Source organism: Neofelis nebulosa, chromosome 2, assembly GCF_028018385.1.
Source record: "Neofelis nebulosa isolate mNeoNeb1 chromosome 2, mNeoNeb1.pri, whole genome shotgun sequence".
Lineage (NCBI taxonomy): Eukaryota > Metazoa > Chordata > Mammalia > Carnivora > Felidae > Neofelis > Neofelis nebulosa.
The window spans coordinates 170,941,443-170,956,467 of NC_080783.1; the positions used below are offsets into that span (position 1 = coordinate 170,941,443).

General features: G+C 37.0%; 1 protein-coding gene across 12 annotated transcripts in view; it reads left to right on the plus strand.

Annotated features, from left to right (window-relative positions):
• DOCK7 (dedicator of cytokinesis 7) overlaps positions 1-15,025 on the plus strand; it is a 233,067-nt gene that overhangs the window by 103,555 nt on the left and 114,487 nt on the right. For all 12 annotated transcript variants that reach the window (XM_058717167.1, XM_058717161.1, XM_058717162.1 and 9 more), the window contains exon 15: positions 14,579-14,696. In XM_058717167.1, the coding sequence (XP_058573150.1) occupies positions 14,579-14,696 (118 nt within the window). The remainder of the gene's footprint in view (positions 1-14,578; positions 14,697-15,025) is intronic.

Consider the following 15,025-nt stretch of genomic DNA (forward strand, 5'->3'; position numbering starts at 1 on the left):
TCTTGAGTGCTCATTGAGAACTTTTTGAGAAGATAATAAATCCTTTAAAAAGGCCTTATTTTGGATGCCTGGGTGGCTTGGTCAGTTAAACGTCCGACTCTTGATTGCAGTTCAGGTCTTGATCTCGGGGTTGTGAGTTCAAGCCCTGCATTAGGCTCTGTGCTGGGTGTGAAGCCAACTTAAAAAACAGTGCATTATCTTGACAAATGAATATAGTAAAATAAGAGTGTGGGCTCTGGAATCAGACTGTCATCCATATCCAAGACCCAGCTCTAACTTTCTGGTCTTGGACAAGTTATGCAACATCCCCATGCCTCAGTCTTCTCATCTGTAAACTGAGATAGTTATTGTACATACTTAAATAGGGTTATGAGAATTAAAAGAAATGATAGGTGTAGAGCACTTAGAACAGTGTCTGGCAAATAGGAAGTACTCAAAGTGTTAGTTATTGTATCACATGAATGATCTTTGAACCAGTGTATGTGTGTGTAATCAGGCCTGAGAGAAATTTTTGAATACAGTTAATAGCTTTTTTGTAAAGGAAAAAGTTTTAACATAATGTACTTACACGGTTTAAATAGTAAATTGTCAAGCAAAACTTTACAACATGAACCATTTCCAAATTTCTATTCTTAGCAATGCCTCTTCCTGGTATAAAATAAAGACCATTTCCTTTGACGATTTAGGATTAAGGGCTTTTAGATTTAAGAGCTACAGTCAGGTAGTTTACCACAGTGGTTGAGAGTATGATTCTGGAGAGAAGCTGGCTGACTAGGAATCTGGCTCTGCCGTTCTTCAGCTCTGTGACTGTTGGTCAAATTACTTAGCTTTTCTGTACCTGCATTTTCTCAGCTGTCAAGTGAAGATAATACCTACTTACAGGATTGTATAAAGATTAAGAATTAAAAATTTTAAAGCACAGAACATTATCTGGTGTATAGTAAATAATCCTGATATTATATATTAGTTATTTTTGGTAATTAGAAACAATCAATGCATTTATGCCCATACAGTAATGTTTTATTGGTGAATATTGTTTAATCTCATGTTAAGATGACATGAGTTGAAAAATTTTGCTAGAATCTGTGTTCTCTGCATTTAGTCCCTTGGTAGGTACAAGGAATTACATCTTTTGTTGAGCCTTTGTATAGTTTAAGTGTCTAATACAGAACCATATACATTTTTTATTAAGTTTATTTATTTTGAGAGAGAACGAGAGAGAACACATGCAAATGGGGGAGAGTCAGAGAGACAGAGGGAGAGAGAATCCCAAGGAGGCTTAGTACTCTCAGTGCAGAGCCTGACACGGGGCTCTAGCCCACGAACCATGATATGACCAGAGCCAAAATCAAGAGTTGGACGCTCAATTGACGGAGCCACCCATGCGCCCCTGAATATTTCTATTTGTAAGAGAAATAAAGAATCCAAGTAAATAAAAATATGCAAATACTTCCGCTAATAAAGAACAACAAAAAAAATTTCTTAGTCTTCATTTTCATCTTCCCTTCACCACTGTTAAATGTTATGGAATTATGAAAGTGCATATAGAACTACTGGAGAAATTTGAATTTTTTCTTTCCTTTTTAAAGGAAAAAGTTAGTGTTGTGATCATTGGTCATGAAGGGCATATTTCGAAACTCCTCTTAACTAAACTGTCTACTTTTCTGGCTTAACACTATCGACCCTGATGTTTCATCCACCTTCTAGTTGGGAAATTGAGATGGGCCAGCTTCTCATTTCTTTTGCACTATAAGCTGTTTATGGGCAAGATCTATATCGTTTTTTAATTTGTATCCCTTATAGTACTTTATTTAGTACAATGCCTTACATATTTGAGAAACAATATAAATATATGGGATGAAAAAGAGAATGATAAGGCCTTAACATGGGAGTTTCCAAGTACAACATTTGCATATAGTAGATGCTCAACCATTTTTGACATAGGAGGTACTTTTTAGAGAAAAGAATTCGAAAAGATTTTTGAGTTTGTCTCTTCTAGTACATGAAAGTAGCTGGACACTCTTACCGTGGGAAGGAATTTCCTTCCATTTTGGTTACTGTATTAGAATATTAACACTTTTTGCACAATTTATATAATTCCTTTACATGTAACACAGCTGATTAAAGGCAGTCATCACATATTCTTGGTTTATAGTATACCGTCCCTGGGTAGAAATATCTGGATAATTTTCTTTTCTTATAGTAGTTTGACATATTATTGAATATACATAAAGTAAATAATTTGCCTATTTATGAGCTGTGGAAGAGTGTCAGCATGGGAAGTGTAACGGAAATAGCAATTTTATAAGTGATTTTCCATTGGCCTTTTCATGCCTCCAGTCTGAGTACACATTTTACATCTACCTTTTCATCCACCTCCTGTCTGAGTACACATTGTCAAAGGCAGAATCTAATCTTTGCTTGAATTTGTGCCTATTTAAATAGAACCCTAATCAAATATAACCAGTAATGTTATGAAAGTTAAAATGATTTCTGCCAAGTAAGAAACTAAAAATCGGACTCTAATCTAAGGATTTCTAGTTTCTAAGAACTAATATACAAAACTTTAGCTACATGGCATTTTAGGACATTTAGAAGTCTTGTTTAAGCTTCAAGCAAAGCAAAGTCCTTTATCCTCCCCCGGTTGTGCAATCTTCCAGAGATGTGACTTCCAAATAAAACACAAGGCATTGGGATCTTCTGAATGTAATCCTTTTAATTTCTTCCTTTACAAAATGTGATCATTTGTTTTTGAATTAATGTTTGGTAGGAAGATTCTGAAAGTAATAGCTTGAGAGAAACACATTTATAAATAGAAATATTTATATTAGTCAAGGTGAAGAATACTGCCAGATTAATACATTAATAATCCCTTTCCTCTCTTTGTCCAGAACAGGCACTATTCAATGGAAATATAGTATGAGTTATATACATAAAAGAAGTGAACAGAAACAAGTGAAATTCATTTTAATAGTGTATTTAACCCAGTATATCAAAAATTATTTCAATATGTGATCCATATAAAAACATTAATTAGATATTTTATATTCTTTTTTCTTAATAAGTCTTCCAAATCTGGTATGTTTATGTACTTTGAGCATATTTCAGTTAGAATAGGCACACATCAAGTGCTTAGTAGTCTCGTTAGACTATTTTATTGGACGGTGCAGATCCAGAAGATGAGTGACCTTTAAAGAAATTTCATTTATCTTACTTTTTTTCTTCCATGTTCATTATTGATAAATGTTAAATTTTTATGTGAAAGTACCTATTGTGGAAATCCAGGTATTTCTGAAACTTGTAAAAAATAAAAGGGGCGCCTGGGTGGCGCAGTCGGTTAGGCGTCCGACTTCAGCCAGGTCACGATCTCGCGGTCCGTGAGTTCGAGCCCCGCGTCAGGCTCTGGGCTGATGGCTCGGAGCCTGGAGCCTGTTTCCCATTCTGTGTCTCCCTCTCTCTCTGCCCCTCCCCCGTTCATGCTCTGTCTCTCTCTGTCCCAAAAATAAATAAAAAATGTTGAAAAAAAAAAAATTTAAAAAAAAAATAAAAATCCTGACTCTTCACTCTTAACATTTTAGGCTCTGTCATACTAGATCCCTTAGATGAGTAGCTATATATAATTTTTTTTTTAACACAAATGGGATTGTGTTATATATAATCCATGCCATATATAGGGGTGCCTGGACGGCTCACTGGGTTAAGCGTCCAACTTCAGCTCAGGTCATGTTCTCACAGTTCTTGAGTTAAAGCCCTGTATTGGGATCTGCACTGACAGCTCAGAGCCCACTTTGGATCCTCTGTCTCTCTCTCTCTTTTCCCTCCCTTGCTCAGTCTCTCTCCCACGAAAATAAATATTAAAAAAAAAATTGGTTCAAGACCTTCATATTTTAAAATTTATTTTCCTGAGTGCCTGTAGATTGATGTATCCTTTTTAATGGTTGCATAATCATTTATTTATATGGATGTACCATAATTTAAGTCTTCCCCTGTTAATGATCATTTAAGTTGTTTCCAGTTTTCTAATTGCAAACAATACTCACAGAAATGTCTTCCCGTGTGTGTATAAATGTTTTTAAACAACAAGGTCGTGGTGTTGAATTTCACATTATGATTTCTCATGTCAGATGATCCTTCAAAAGAGTTGCGCCAATTTACATCTCTGCCAAGAGTAATGAGAGTTGCTCTTTTCCCATGAATTTTTACCAATGCTTTGAATGAGAAAAACAAAAGATATCAGTAAATCTAATAGGTAAAAAACATCTGGTGTATTTTGCTGGCCATCTATTTTGCTCTTTTTGTGAATTACCTGAGTATTATAGAAGTCCCCTCTTCCCATATTCCTCCCCCCCTTTTTTATTTGTCTCTTTCTGACTGATTATAGGAATTATTTACATATTTTGGATAGTCCTTATTTTATGTGTAGTGAATAGTGTTTTTCCAGTTTGTCATTTGTCTTCCACCTGTGGGTATTGATACCACCTTTTCTGCAAAGGCTTTGAAATTTGTCTTTTATGTTTGTGGCTCGTGCTCAGAAATACCTTCTCACCTATAAAATGTGGTCTCTTTAAAGCTTTTCTAGTACTTGTTGGCTTTATTTTTATTATTTAAACCTTTGATTATTCTAGAATTTATTTTGAGGAGGAGTGAAATATGAATTCATCTTTTTTCCCTAAATGGCTAGGTGCTATCTCAACACTTTTCATTAGTCTGCCTTCTCACTGCTGATTTGAAATTCTTCTGAAGAAGTATTATAAGTGCAAGGTAAAGACTTACTAGTTATATGTGGGAACTTGTTAGTGGAATTAGTAGTCAAATGGAAAAGAATCTGGATTCAGTTGTATGCTTTTTATCTTTGGAAACAAGTTCAATTTAAAACTGTTTGTCTTTTATTGGAAATCAAACATAGCTTATAGGTTATGTTTAATTAATTTCCATTTAATCTGGAATCCAAACTCCCTGAAGTATTAAGTAACTAAATATGTGCATTCTGTATCATTCATTCATTCATTCGTTCGTTCAATATGAGGCACTGTTTTAGGCACTACCAGATAGATACAGTTCTTGCTCTCATGGAGTTTGGACTCTATTAAAGGAGATATATAAACAAGAAATAATACATAAATGTATAAGATATTTTAAGATTGTTTTAAGCAGATTGTTTAAGAGTTGTAAATAGAATAACAAAGTGATGTGATGGCAGGGTAAAGGTGAGGTTTTCTGAGACTTTAAAGATGGGAAAAGGCCAATCATGTCCATGTCCACAAAGCTAAAACAGTAGTAATGATAATGTAGAGATTCTGAGGGGTGGGGGGAAGCATAGTGTGTTTTGCTTTTCTGTGTGTTCTGCTTGTTTATCCTACTTACAAATTTTTCATTGAAACTTGTTGGCAGATTCCTTAGTCTCAGGTCCTCTTGTGGGCTTCAGTGATATTCTATGTTCATAGCACTTACACTACATTATAATTATTTGCTTGTCCGATTCTCCCTCTAGACTGCAGTTCTGTGATGTCAGTAACTTTGTCTTTTATCTCTATATTCTTAGTATCTAGCACACTGCATACTCAGCAAATGTTTGCTACAATGAGGAATTACAAGCATAATTAAGGGCAATCTGTTATGTGCTTTGAATCCTGTTCTCTCCTATCATTTCAGGAATCTTTACTTTTTTGTTCTAATGTATGCAGACTCTATCTCATCTGGATTCTTCTCATTAGTATTTAATCAAACTCAAACCTTTCCAATCTTTTTTTAATTAAAAAATTTTTTTAATATTAAATATAATTTATTGACAAATTGGTTTCCATACAACACCCAGTGCTCATGCCAACAGGTGCCCTCCTCAATGCCCATCATCCACTTTCCCCTCCTCACCACCCCCTATCAGCCCTCAGTTTATTCTCAGTATTTAAGAGTCTCTTATGGTTTGCCTCCTTCCTTCTCTGTAACTTTTTTCCCCCGCTTCTCCTCCCCCATGGTCTTCTGTAAAGTTTCTCAGGATCCACATAAGAGTGAAAACATATGGTATCTGTCTTTCTCTGCCTGACTTACTTCACTTAGCATAACACTTTCCAGTTCTATCCACGTTGCTACAAATGGCCAGATTTCATTCTTTCTCATTGCCAAATAGTATTCCATTGTATATATAAACCACATCTTCTTTATCCATTTGTCAGTTGATTAACATTTAGTCTCTTTCCATAATTTGGCTGTTGTTAAAAGTGCTGCTATAAACATTGGGCCCTCTCTCTTTTCTGAGAAGCCTGGCCATGGGTTTATCAATTTTGTTTATTTTTTCGAAAAACCAACTCTTGGTTTCATTGCTTTGGTCTACTGTTTTTTTGGATTTTATATTGTTATTTTTGCTCTGATCTTTATTATTTCTCTTCTTCTGCTGGGTTTGGGGTGTCTTTGCTGTTCTGCTTCTAGTTCCTTTAGGTGTGCTATTAGATTTTGTGTTTGGGATTTTTCTTGTTTCTTGAGATAGGCCTGGATTGCAATGTATTTTTCTCTCAGGACTGCCTTCACTGCATCCCAAAACATTTGGATTGTTGTATTTTCATTTTCATTTGTTTCCATATATTTTTTAATTTCTTCTCTAATTGCCTGGTTGACCCATTCATTCTTCAGTAGGATGTTCTTTAACCTCCATGCTTTTGGAGGTTTTCCAGACTTTTTCCTGTGGTTGATTTCAAGTTTCATAGCATTGTGATCTGAAAGTGTGCATGGTATGATCTCAGTTCTTTTATACTTATTAAGGGCTGTTTTGTGACCCAATATGTGATCTATCTTGGAGAATGTTCCATGTGCACTCAAGAAGAAAGTATATTCTGTTGCTTTGGGATGCAGAGTTCTAAATATATCTGTCAAGTCCATCTGGTCCAATGTATCATTCAGGGCCCTTGTTTCTTTATTGATTCTCTGTCTAGATGACCTTTCCATTGCTGTAAGTGGAGTATTAAAGTGCCCTGTAATTACCACCTTCTTATCAATAAGGTTGCTTATGTGTGTGATTAATTGTTTTATATATTTGGGGGCTCCTGTATTCAGTGCATAGACATTTATAATTGTTAGCTCTTCCTGATGGATAGACCCAATAATTATTATATAATGCCCTTCTTCATCTCTTGTTACGGCCTTTAATTTAAAGTCTAGTTTGTCTGATATAAGTGTGGCTACTCCAGCTTTCTTTTGACTTCCAGTAGCATGATAGATAGTTCTCCATCCCCTTACTTTCAATCTGAAGGTGTCATCAGGTCTAAAATGAGTCTCTTGTAGATGGCAAATAGATGGGTCTTGTTTTTTAATCCATTCCGATACCCTGTGTCTTTTGATCGGAGCATTTAGTCCATTTACATTCAGTGTTATTATTGAAGATACAGGTTTAGAGTCATTGTGATATCTGTAGGTTTCATGCTTGTACTGATGTCTCTGGTACTTTGTGGTCCTTGCAACATTTCACTCAAAGAATCCTCCTTAGGATCTCTTGTGGGGTGGTTTAGTGGTGATTAATTCCTTCAGTTTTTGTTTGTTTGGGAAAGCCTTTATGTCTCCTTCTATTCTGAATGACAGACTTTCTGGATAAAGGGTTCTTGGCTGCATATTTTTCCTGTTCATCACATTGAAGATTTCTTGCCATTCCTTTCTGGCCTGCCAAGTTTCAGTAGATAGATCCGTCACTAGTCTTATCAGTCTCCCTTTATATGTTAGAGCATGTTTATCCCTAGCTGCTTTCAGAATTTTCTCTTTATCCTTGTATTTTGCCAGTTTCACTATGACATGTCATGCAGAAGATCAATTCAAGTTATGTCTGAAGGGAGTTCTCTGTGCCTGTTGGATTTCAATGCCTGTTTCCTTCTCCAGATCGGGGCAGTTCTCAGCTATGATTTGTTCAAGTACACCTTCAGCCCCTTTCTCTTTCTCTTCTTCTGGAATTCCTGTGATACGGATATTGTTCCAGTTGATTGCATCACTTAGTTCTCTAATTCTCCCCTCGTACTCCTGGATTTTTTTAAATCTTTTTCTCAGCTTCCTCTTTTTCCATAATTTTATCTTCTAATTCACCTATTCTCTCCTCTGCCTCTTCAATCCGTGCTATGTCCACCTCCATTTTATTTTGCACCTCATTTATAGCATTTTTAAATTCATCATGACTATTTTTTAGTCCCTTGACCTCTGTAGCAATAGATTCTCTCCTATTCTCTATGCTTTTTTCAAGCTCAGCAATTAATTTCATGACTATCATTATAAATTCTTGTTCAGTTATATTGCTTAAATCGGTTTTGATCAATTTGTTAGCTGTTGCTACTTCCTGGAATTTCTTTTGAGGAGAATGCTTCCGTTTCATCATTTTGGCTAGTTTTCTGTCCCTTATGCATTTTGAAAGTTTGTTGTGTGCTCTGCACCTGTGAGCACTGCTCTGTTAAAGGAGGGTCATACACTGTTCAGGGCCTGGCCCTTCAGGTGGTGTTTTTTCAGAGATTGTTACTTGTTCTCTGTTGTTGTGACTTTGGTTATTTTATTACCCTACTCGTAGTGATATTTTGGACCCTCCACCAGGTGTGCTTTGATTTGTTCCTTGGAGTAGCCCTGTAAAGGAAAACAGACAAACAGGAGACAAAAACATGCAAACACACAAATAACACAAACAAACAAATGAACAAAAACAGAAAACTAAAGGGTAAAAACAAAAAACCCCAAAACACCGATTACAAGTAAAGAAGAGGGTGGAGGCGGTGCTGTTTGAAGAGCATATACAAAGAGAGAAATGACAGGAGCGGGGTGGGGGCAGGGAGGAGGGAGAAAAATAAACATTGACTAGGCAGAGAGACTAAAAGACTCAATCCATAGAGAGAACAGAAAATAAAGACGGAGGCGGGAAAAACGAAAGGAGGATAAAGTTACTCAGACATAGAAACTATATGGCTTAATTGTTCCAGAGAGAGAGAAAGGAGTGTAAAGAAGGAGGTGTAGAATATGTATCAAGACAATGGATTAAATATGTCTGTTTAGACAGACCAATAACCAGAGTAACCAGCCTAGGGGAGGGAAGAGATAAGGAGGAGAAATGGGAGTTGGGGGGAGAATATATCTATATTTCCAGAATTGACCTAGAGTTCATCCAGGCAATGCTGCTGCACTTGTCTGGAGGAGCTGTCCTCCGGGTCTACCCCGCTCCGGTACATAGGCAGTTACCCAGTGCGAAGGGCCGTGGTTTGGTGTAGTCTGGACCCACCTCCACTATGGGCCCGGGGAGTGATCCCTGAAGCCCCACCTTGGTGGTGGTGGTTGGTGGTAGGGGAATGGTGACCCCGCAGTCTCTTTTCCACGGAGCGGACCCGGTGGACTCTGAGTCATCCTCACTGTGCTGCAGGCGCAGACGGGGTGGTCCGTCTGTCTCCTCCCCCTCCCCTGACACCGTGCTTGTCTAGGATTCAAAGTCCTGCTCCAGGCGCTCTGGCACTGGGCAAGGTCCTCTCAGCGCGTCTGGATATGTGGCCCTGGCTGGCTTTGTCTGTGCCTCTGCACTTCAGGGAGGACCGCCTTCTGCGGACTGTGCAGTCGACCTCGCCGCCGATCCCCTGGGGTGGCCGACGCAGGCTTTGTCTTTTTCCACAGCACTCCAGGGAGGGTGCAACTTTGTCCTACCGTAGACTGTTCCGCCAACCTCACCACATAGCCCCCAGGGTGGTGGATGCAGGCAGGGCTTTGTCTTTTCCTACAGCACTCCAGGGAGAGGGCTGCCTTCTCCTACTGCAGACTGCGCCCTCGGCCCAGCCACTGAGCTGGGGGGGGGGGGACGGGGGGGGGGGGGACAGACGCAAGCAGGCTTTGTACTGTTGCGCAGCCCTCTAGGCAGGGAACCACTTTCTCCAACTGCAGACTGTGCCCCTGACTTACCACCACACCCAGGGCTGGCTTCCCTCCTCCCCAGGTGCGTGAACTGGGAGCCGGTCCCAGTGGGAAGAAAGCTCAGCAGTTGGAGATAGGATCCCTCTCAGTCTCAGTCCGAGGTCTTTCTCCTGTCCAGATATGGTCCTACACTTCCCTAGCTGCTCTTTCTCTTCCCTTTGTTTCTTCGCAGAAGGGGGTCCCTCCCCCTCCGTGCCCGCATGGCCTTTTTTATCTCCACCCCCGTTCGCAATCACCCACCTATCTTTTCTCCAGTTTTCCCATTTTCTTCCTGGTGGATTCAGTCTCTTTTTTTTTTCTCAAACCTTTCCAATCTTAAAAAGCTTACAAAATGCTCATATTCTGTCTTCAACTATTGCATGATCTTTCTCTCTTTTACAGCTACACTTTTCAGAGTTTCACTTACTTCATTTTCTTAACAACTTGCTCTTGAACCTACTTTTATCTGTTTCCAGCCTGATTTTATCAGTGACTTTCATGTTGCTAGTCTAGTTGACCTTTTTTGATTCTTAACTCATTTGGCCCCTGAGTAGTGTTGACACTTAACTGTTTAATTCTTCTTATGCTGTTTTCCCTTGGCTTCCATGTCATTGCACTCTCATGGTTTTTTTCCCTACTTCTCTGTAGGTGCCTTCTCGGTCTTGGTAGGCTTATCCTCTTCTGGATAGCCATAGAAAACTGGAGTTCCTTAAGACTCCAGTTTTTGAATAATATGCATAAATAATTAAGTGATATTCTAATTCTTTCATACTTGATGTCCTTCAAAATGATTCTCAGTGTTTGAAGATGATATGTAGATACAAGATAAAAGATTAAATAAAATCTTATAATAAAATTAAATAAATAGTCTTAAATTGGAATTTGAAGTATCAGTATGAACTCAGAATGTATTTCACATTAAAAGCATTTCCCCCTCACCCTTTTTACTTAAATGGCCTAGAAACAATGACTAACTCACAATGAATGCCCAGACTGTGGCTTGGAAAAACATTTCTCATGCAGAGAACCAAAGCTCCTTGGAGAAGTGGTTGATTCTGGGTCTGAGGAGAAATGATAGAAGACCTTGGAACATCTTGCTATAACAGATAGCAAGAAGTCATCAAGGACTACTATGACTGACTCACAAGGATGCAGGAGCCAGTTTGAGTTGGCTTTTTCCTTTGTTAAAGATAAAACAATTTGAACATCAATAAAGATAATACCTGCAGTGTACTGAAACCCATTCATATATTTGGTCCCTGAGTTTATAAGTGATGCTAAAAAAAAAAAAAATTAATTTCTCTTAGAGGATTGTAATGCACCTACTGCTTATTTTGAAAACTGGAAAATAATGGAAAAGAGTCCAGCATTTATTCCTCTCTATAATACATAATGGTTCACTGGCTAAGCAAATAATAGATCAGGATAATTGCTCTTCATAGAGATATTCCAGCTATTAAATAAAGACTGAGAGGGTATTATCTTTTGGCAGCCCTTAATGGAGCTAATGGATTTAGGCATTGATCACCATCTAACTGCACAAAAAGAGATATTTTCCTCCTGATAGGACACGGTACTATTTATGGAATGATCTTACCAAAAAAAACCTCAGGCCTAAATATAACCAAGGCTCTTGATCCAACTCTGAATTTATAGAAAACAAGAATATGTTAAATGTCACTACAGGGATACAAACAAATTATAGCCTCAAGAAAAATTTACACAAAAATAATCCCATTTCTTCAACAACTATATTGTGAAGGTAGAAGATGGAAAGACTTCCCCACAGTCAACCAAGTATCTCTTCCTCTCATAACTTCTGCATAACTTTTCTCACAACACAACATTATTGTGAAGTGGTCTGTTTATAGGCATTTCTGTCTCATTAGATTATATGTTCCTCAAGACCAGGGAATGGCCTCTTAATTTTCCTTTATTTCCCTTGCATGTAACTTGGTACTGATGTTGTGTGCAGAATCAATAAATATTTCCTGTGCAGATTTTATTTGGTGACTTCAGTGGTTAGTAATAGTCAGTCATCTTTGATCTTTAATTCTTTTGATTAAGAAACTGACAAATCATCGTAACATTTCCACATTTGTCTTTTATACTTTTGACTGTTCAGAGAATAACTGACTCTTCTCCATGTTTTTAGTGACTTTAAGATTGTAGGCTTTTTGTTACATACACTTACTCTCCCCCCATGGAAATTGTTTTTTCTAATTATAAAAGTCATGTGTTCTTACCAGTTCAAACAAAATAGAAAAGTATAAAAAAGAAACTAGAGCCTTCACTGTTAACCAGAAGTATCTTTTTATCTATTCTCTCCTCCCTCCTTTCTTTCCCCTCACCCCACCAACTTTCCTCTTGCTGGACTGACCCCCCTGTGTCAATGTAATGTCCTTCTTTGTCTTTTATTATAGTTTTTATTTCAGAGTCCATTTTGTTGATATAACTTTCTTTTGGTTTCATTTTCATGAAATCTCTTTTTCCCTTTTTTTACTTTCAGTTTGTGTGTGTCCTTACACCTGAAGTGAGCCTCTTTAGGCAGCATGTAGATGTGTCTTGTTTTTGTTTTTAACCCATTCAGCCACTCTGTCTTTTGACTGGAAAATTTAGTCCATTTACATTTAAAGTAAGTATTGATAAGTATGTACTTATTGCCATTTTATTGTTTTCCAGTTGTTTTGTAGTTTGTCCCTCTCCCTTTCTTGCTTTCTTCCTTTGTGGTTTGATGAATTTCTTTAATGGTATGCTTAGGTTTCTTTACCTTTTGTGTATTCACAATAGGTTTTTGCTTTGTGGTTACCATCATGCTTGCACATAACAACTTGTATCTAGAACAGTGTATTTTAAGTCAATAACAACTTAAGTTTGATCCAGTTTTAAAGTTCTTCATTTTTACTCCCTTCTCCCATGTTTTATATTTTTGATGTCATATTTTATGTCTTTTTATCTTGTGTATTCCTTAAGTATTGTAATTATTTTTACTGCTTTTGTCTTTTAACCTTCATACTAGCTTTATAAGTGATTAATCTGCTACCTTTACTATATATTTACCTTTCCAGTGAGATTTATTCTTTCATGTTTTCTTGTTAATAATTAGCACTTTTTCTTTTCAGCTTAAAGAGATTCTGTACTATTTCTTGGAAGGCCAGTTTAGTGGTGATAAGCTCCTTTAGCTTTTTCTTGTCTGGAAGACTGTCTCTACTTTGCTTCTGAATGATAACTTTACTGGCTAGAGTGTCCTTGGATGGAGGTGTTTTCTTTCAGCACTTTGAATATATCATGCCATTCCCTTCTGGCTTGCAAAGTTTCTGGGCTTGCAAAGTTTCTGCTGAACAATATGCTGATAGTCTTATTTGGGTTCTCTTGTGTGTAACAAATTGTTTTTCTTCTCCTACTTTTAGGATTCTCTCCTTTTTAACTTTTAACATTTTAATTATAATGTGTCTTGGTGTGAGTCTTTTGGGGTTCATCTTTTTTTGGAACTCTCTGGGCTTCCTGGATCTGGATGTCTATTTCCTTCCCAAGGTTAGGGGAATTTTCAGCTATTATTTCTTCACAATTTTCCATAAGTAGGATATGCCACTATACATCCTGCTATGGAACCTGCATTTTTTCTTTATCCAACATGCTGGGTATCTCTTTCTACATCAATAAATATTGCTGCACATTGTCATTTTGGAGACTCCATCGGATTCCCTCTTATTAATATATATTAATATAATTAGCTAGAACAGTACTGATGCATATTATATTTCTTTATAATTATTTGTAATTATTCTCTACTACAAAAAATGTTGTAGTGAATTTTTTCAACACATCCATTTATACATGTGTGTAATTCTGTCCTTAGACTAGAGGCAGGTTTGTTAGGTCAAAGGTTGTGTTCATTTAGAATTTCTATATTGCCCTACCACATTCCGGAAAATTTTGACGTGTTTTCATTGCTCCAGCAGTTGATTAGCAGGACTTTATTATACTTGAAGTCTTGTTCATCATATCTCAGTACTAGTCTTCAGGTAAAGTAAATCTTGTTCTATTTCTTTTTATTTGTTTAGCCCTCTCTTTTGGTGTCTTTTCTTGAATTATTTATCTTCTGTGTGGCAGAAGCAGGGACTGGACATGAAGTAAAATAAATACAGAGTAATATGTGATTATTTCATAGCAACTGTTACACCTAGCATATTGTCCATACATGTTTTTGAACAAATAATGTGGAATGTTATATCTCTTATGTCCTTGATCATATATATACAGAAGTCTTGCCTATAAATGTTATCCTCTTTATATCTGCTTGCAGGAGCTAACATAATACATTATTAACTTCTTAATAATGATTCGGTCCTTACTCATTCATTTCCCAGAAGTCTCTTGCAGAGGAAAGAACATGTGTTTTGAAGTCTGACCTATATTCTGATTTCAGCTTTGCTGCTTACTTAGTTGTGTGTGAACCTCACTTAAGTTTTCTGGGCCTCAATTCATCTGCAAAATTGGGGTATATTTGATTGCTATCTATTTGAATGATTGCCGTAAGAATTAAATGAAACATTGTATGTGAAAATATATGGTGGCTAGCATATATTAATAATGAAGTATTTGTTCCATCTCTTTCTTTTGTGGCCTGCAGTGATACATAGTGTTTTTAGATATATATTTACTATCGTGCATACTATTGCCTTTACAGAAATCTTCTCTACATATACCCTCAGAGTCTCAACTTTGCCAATCGTCAGGGTTCTGCAAGAAATATAACAGTGAAAGTACAGTTCATGTATGGGGAGGATCCAAGCAATGCTATGCCGGTAAGAAGTGTTCTTTACTTTTCCTCTTGTTCATGTATGGTTTAAATAGACATTGTTTTTGTTTTTGTTTTACTTGATTGGCAGCTCTAAACTGGAAATTAATGATCTTGTAAACCAAATTTCTAACTGCATTACTTCCTGTAACAGATAGTATGAGTTTCCTTGAAGTCTTTTTTTTCCCGTTTTTATTTAAATTCTAGTTAGTTAATATATAGTGTCATATTAGTTCATATTAGTTTCCTGTGGACAATATAGTGATTCAACACTTCCGTATTGAAGTCTTAAATATTGAGGACTTAGTACATACTAGTCCCTCCCAGAGATACAAA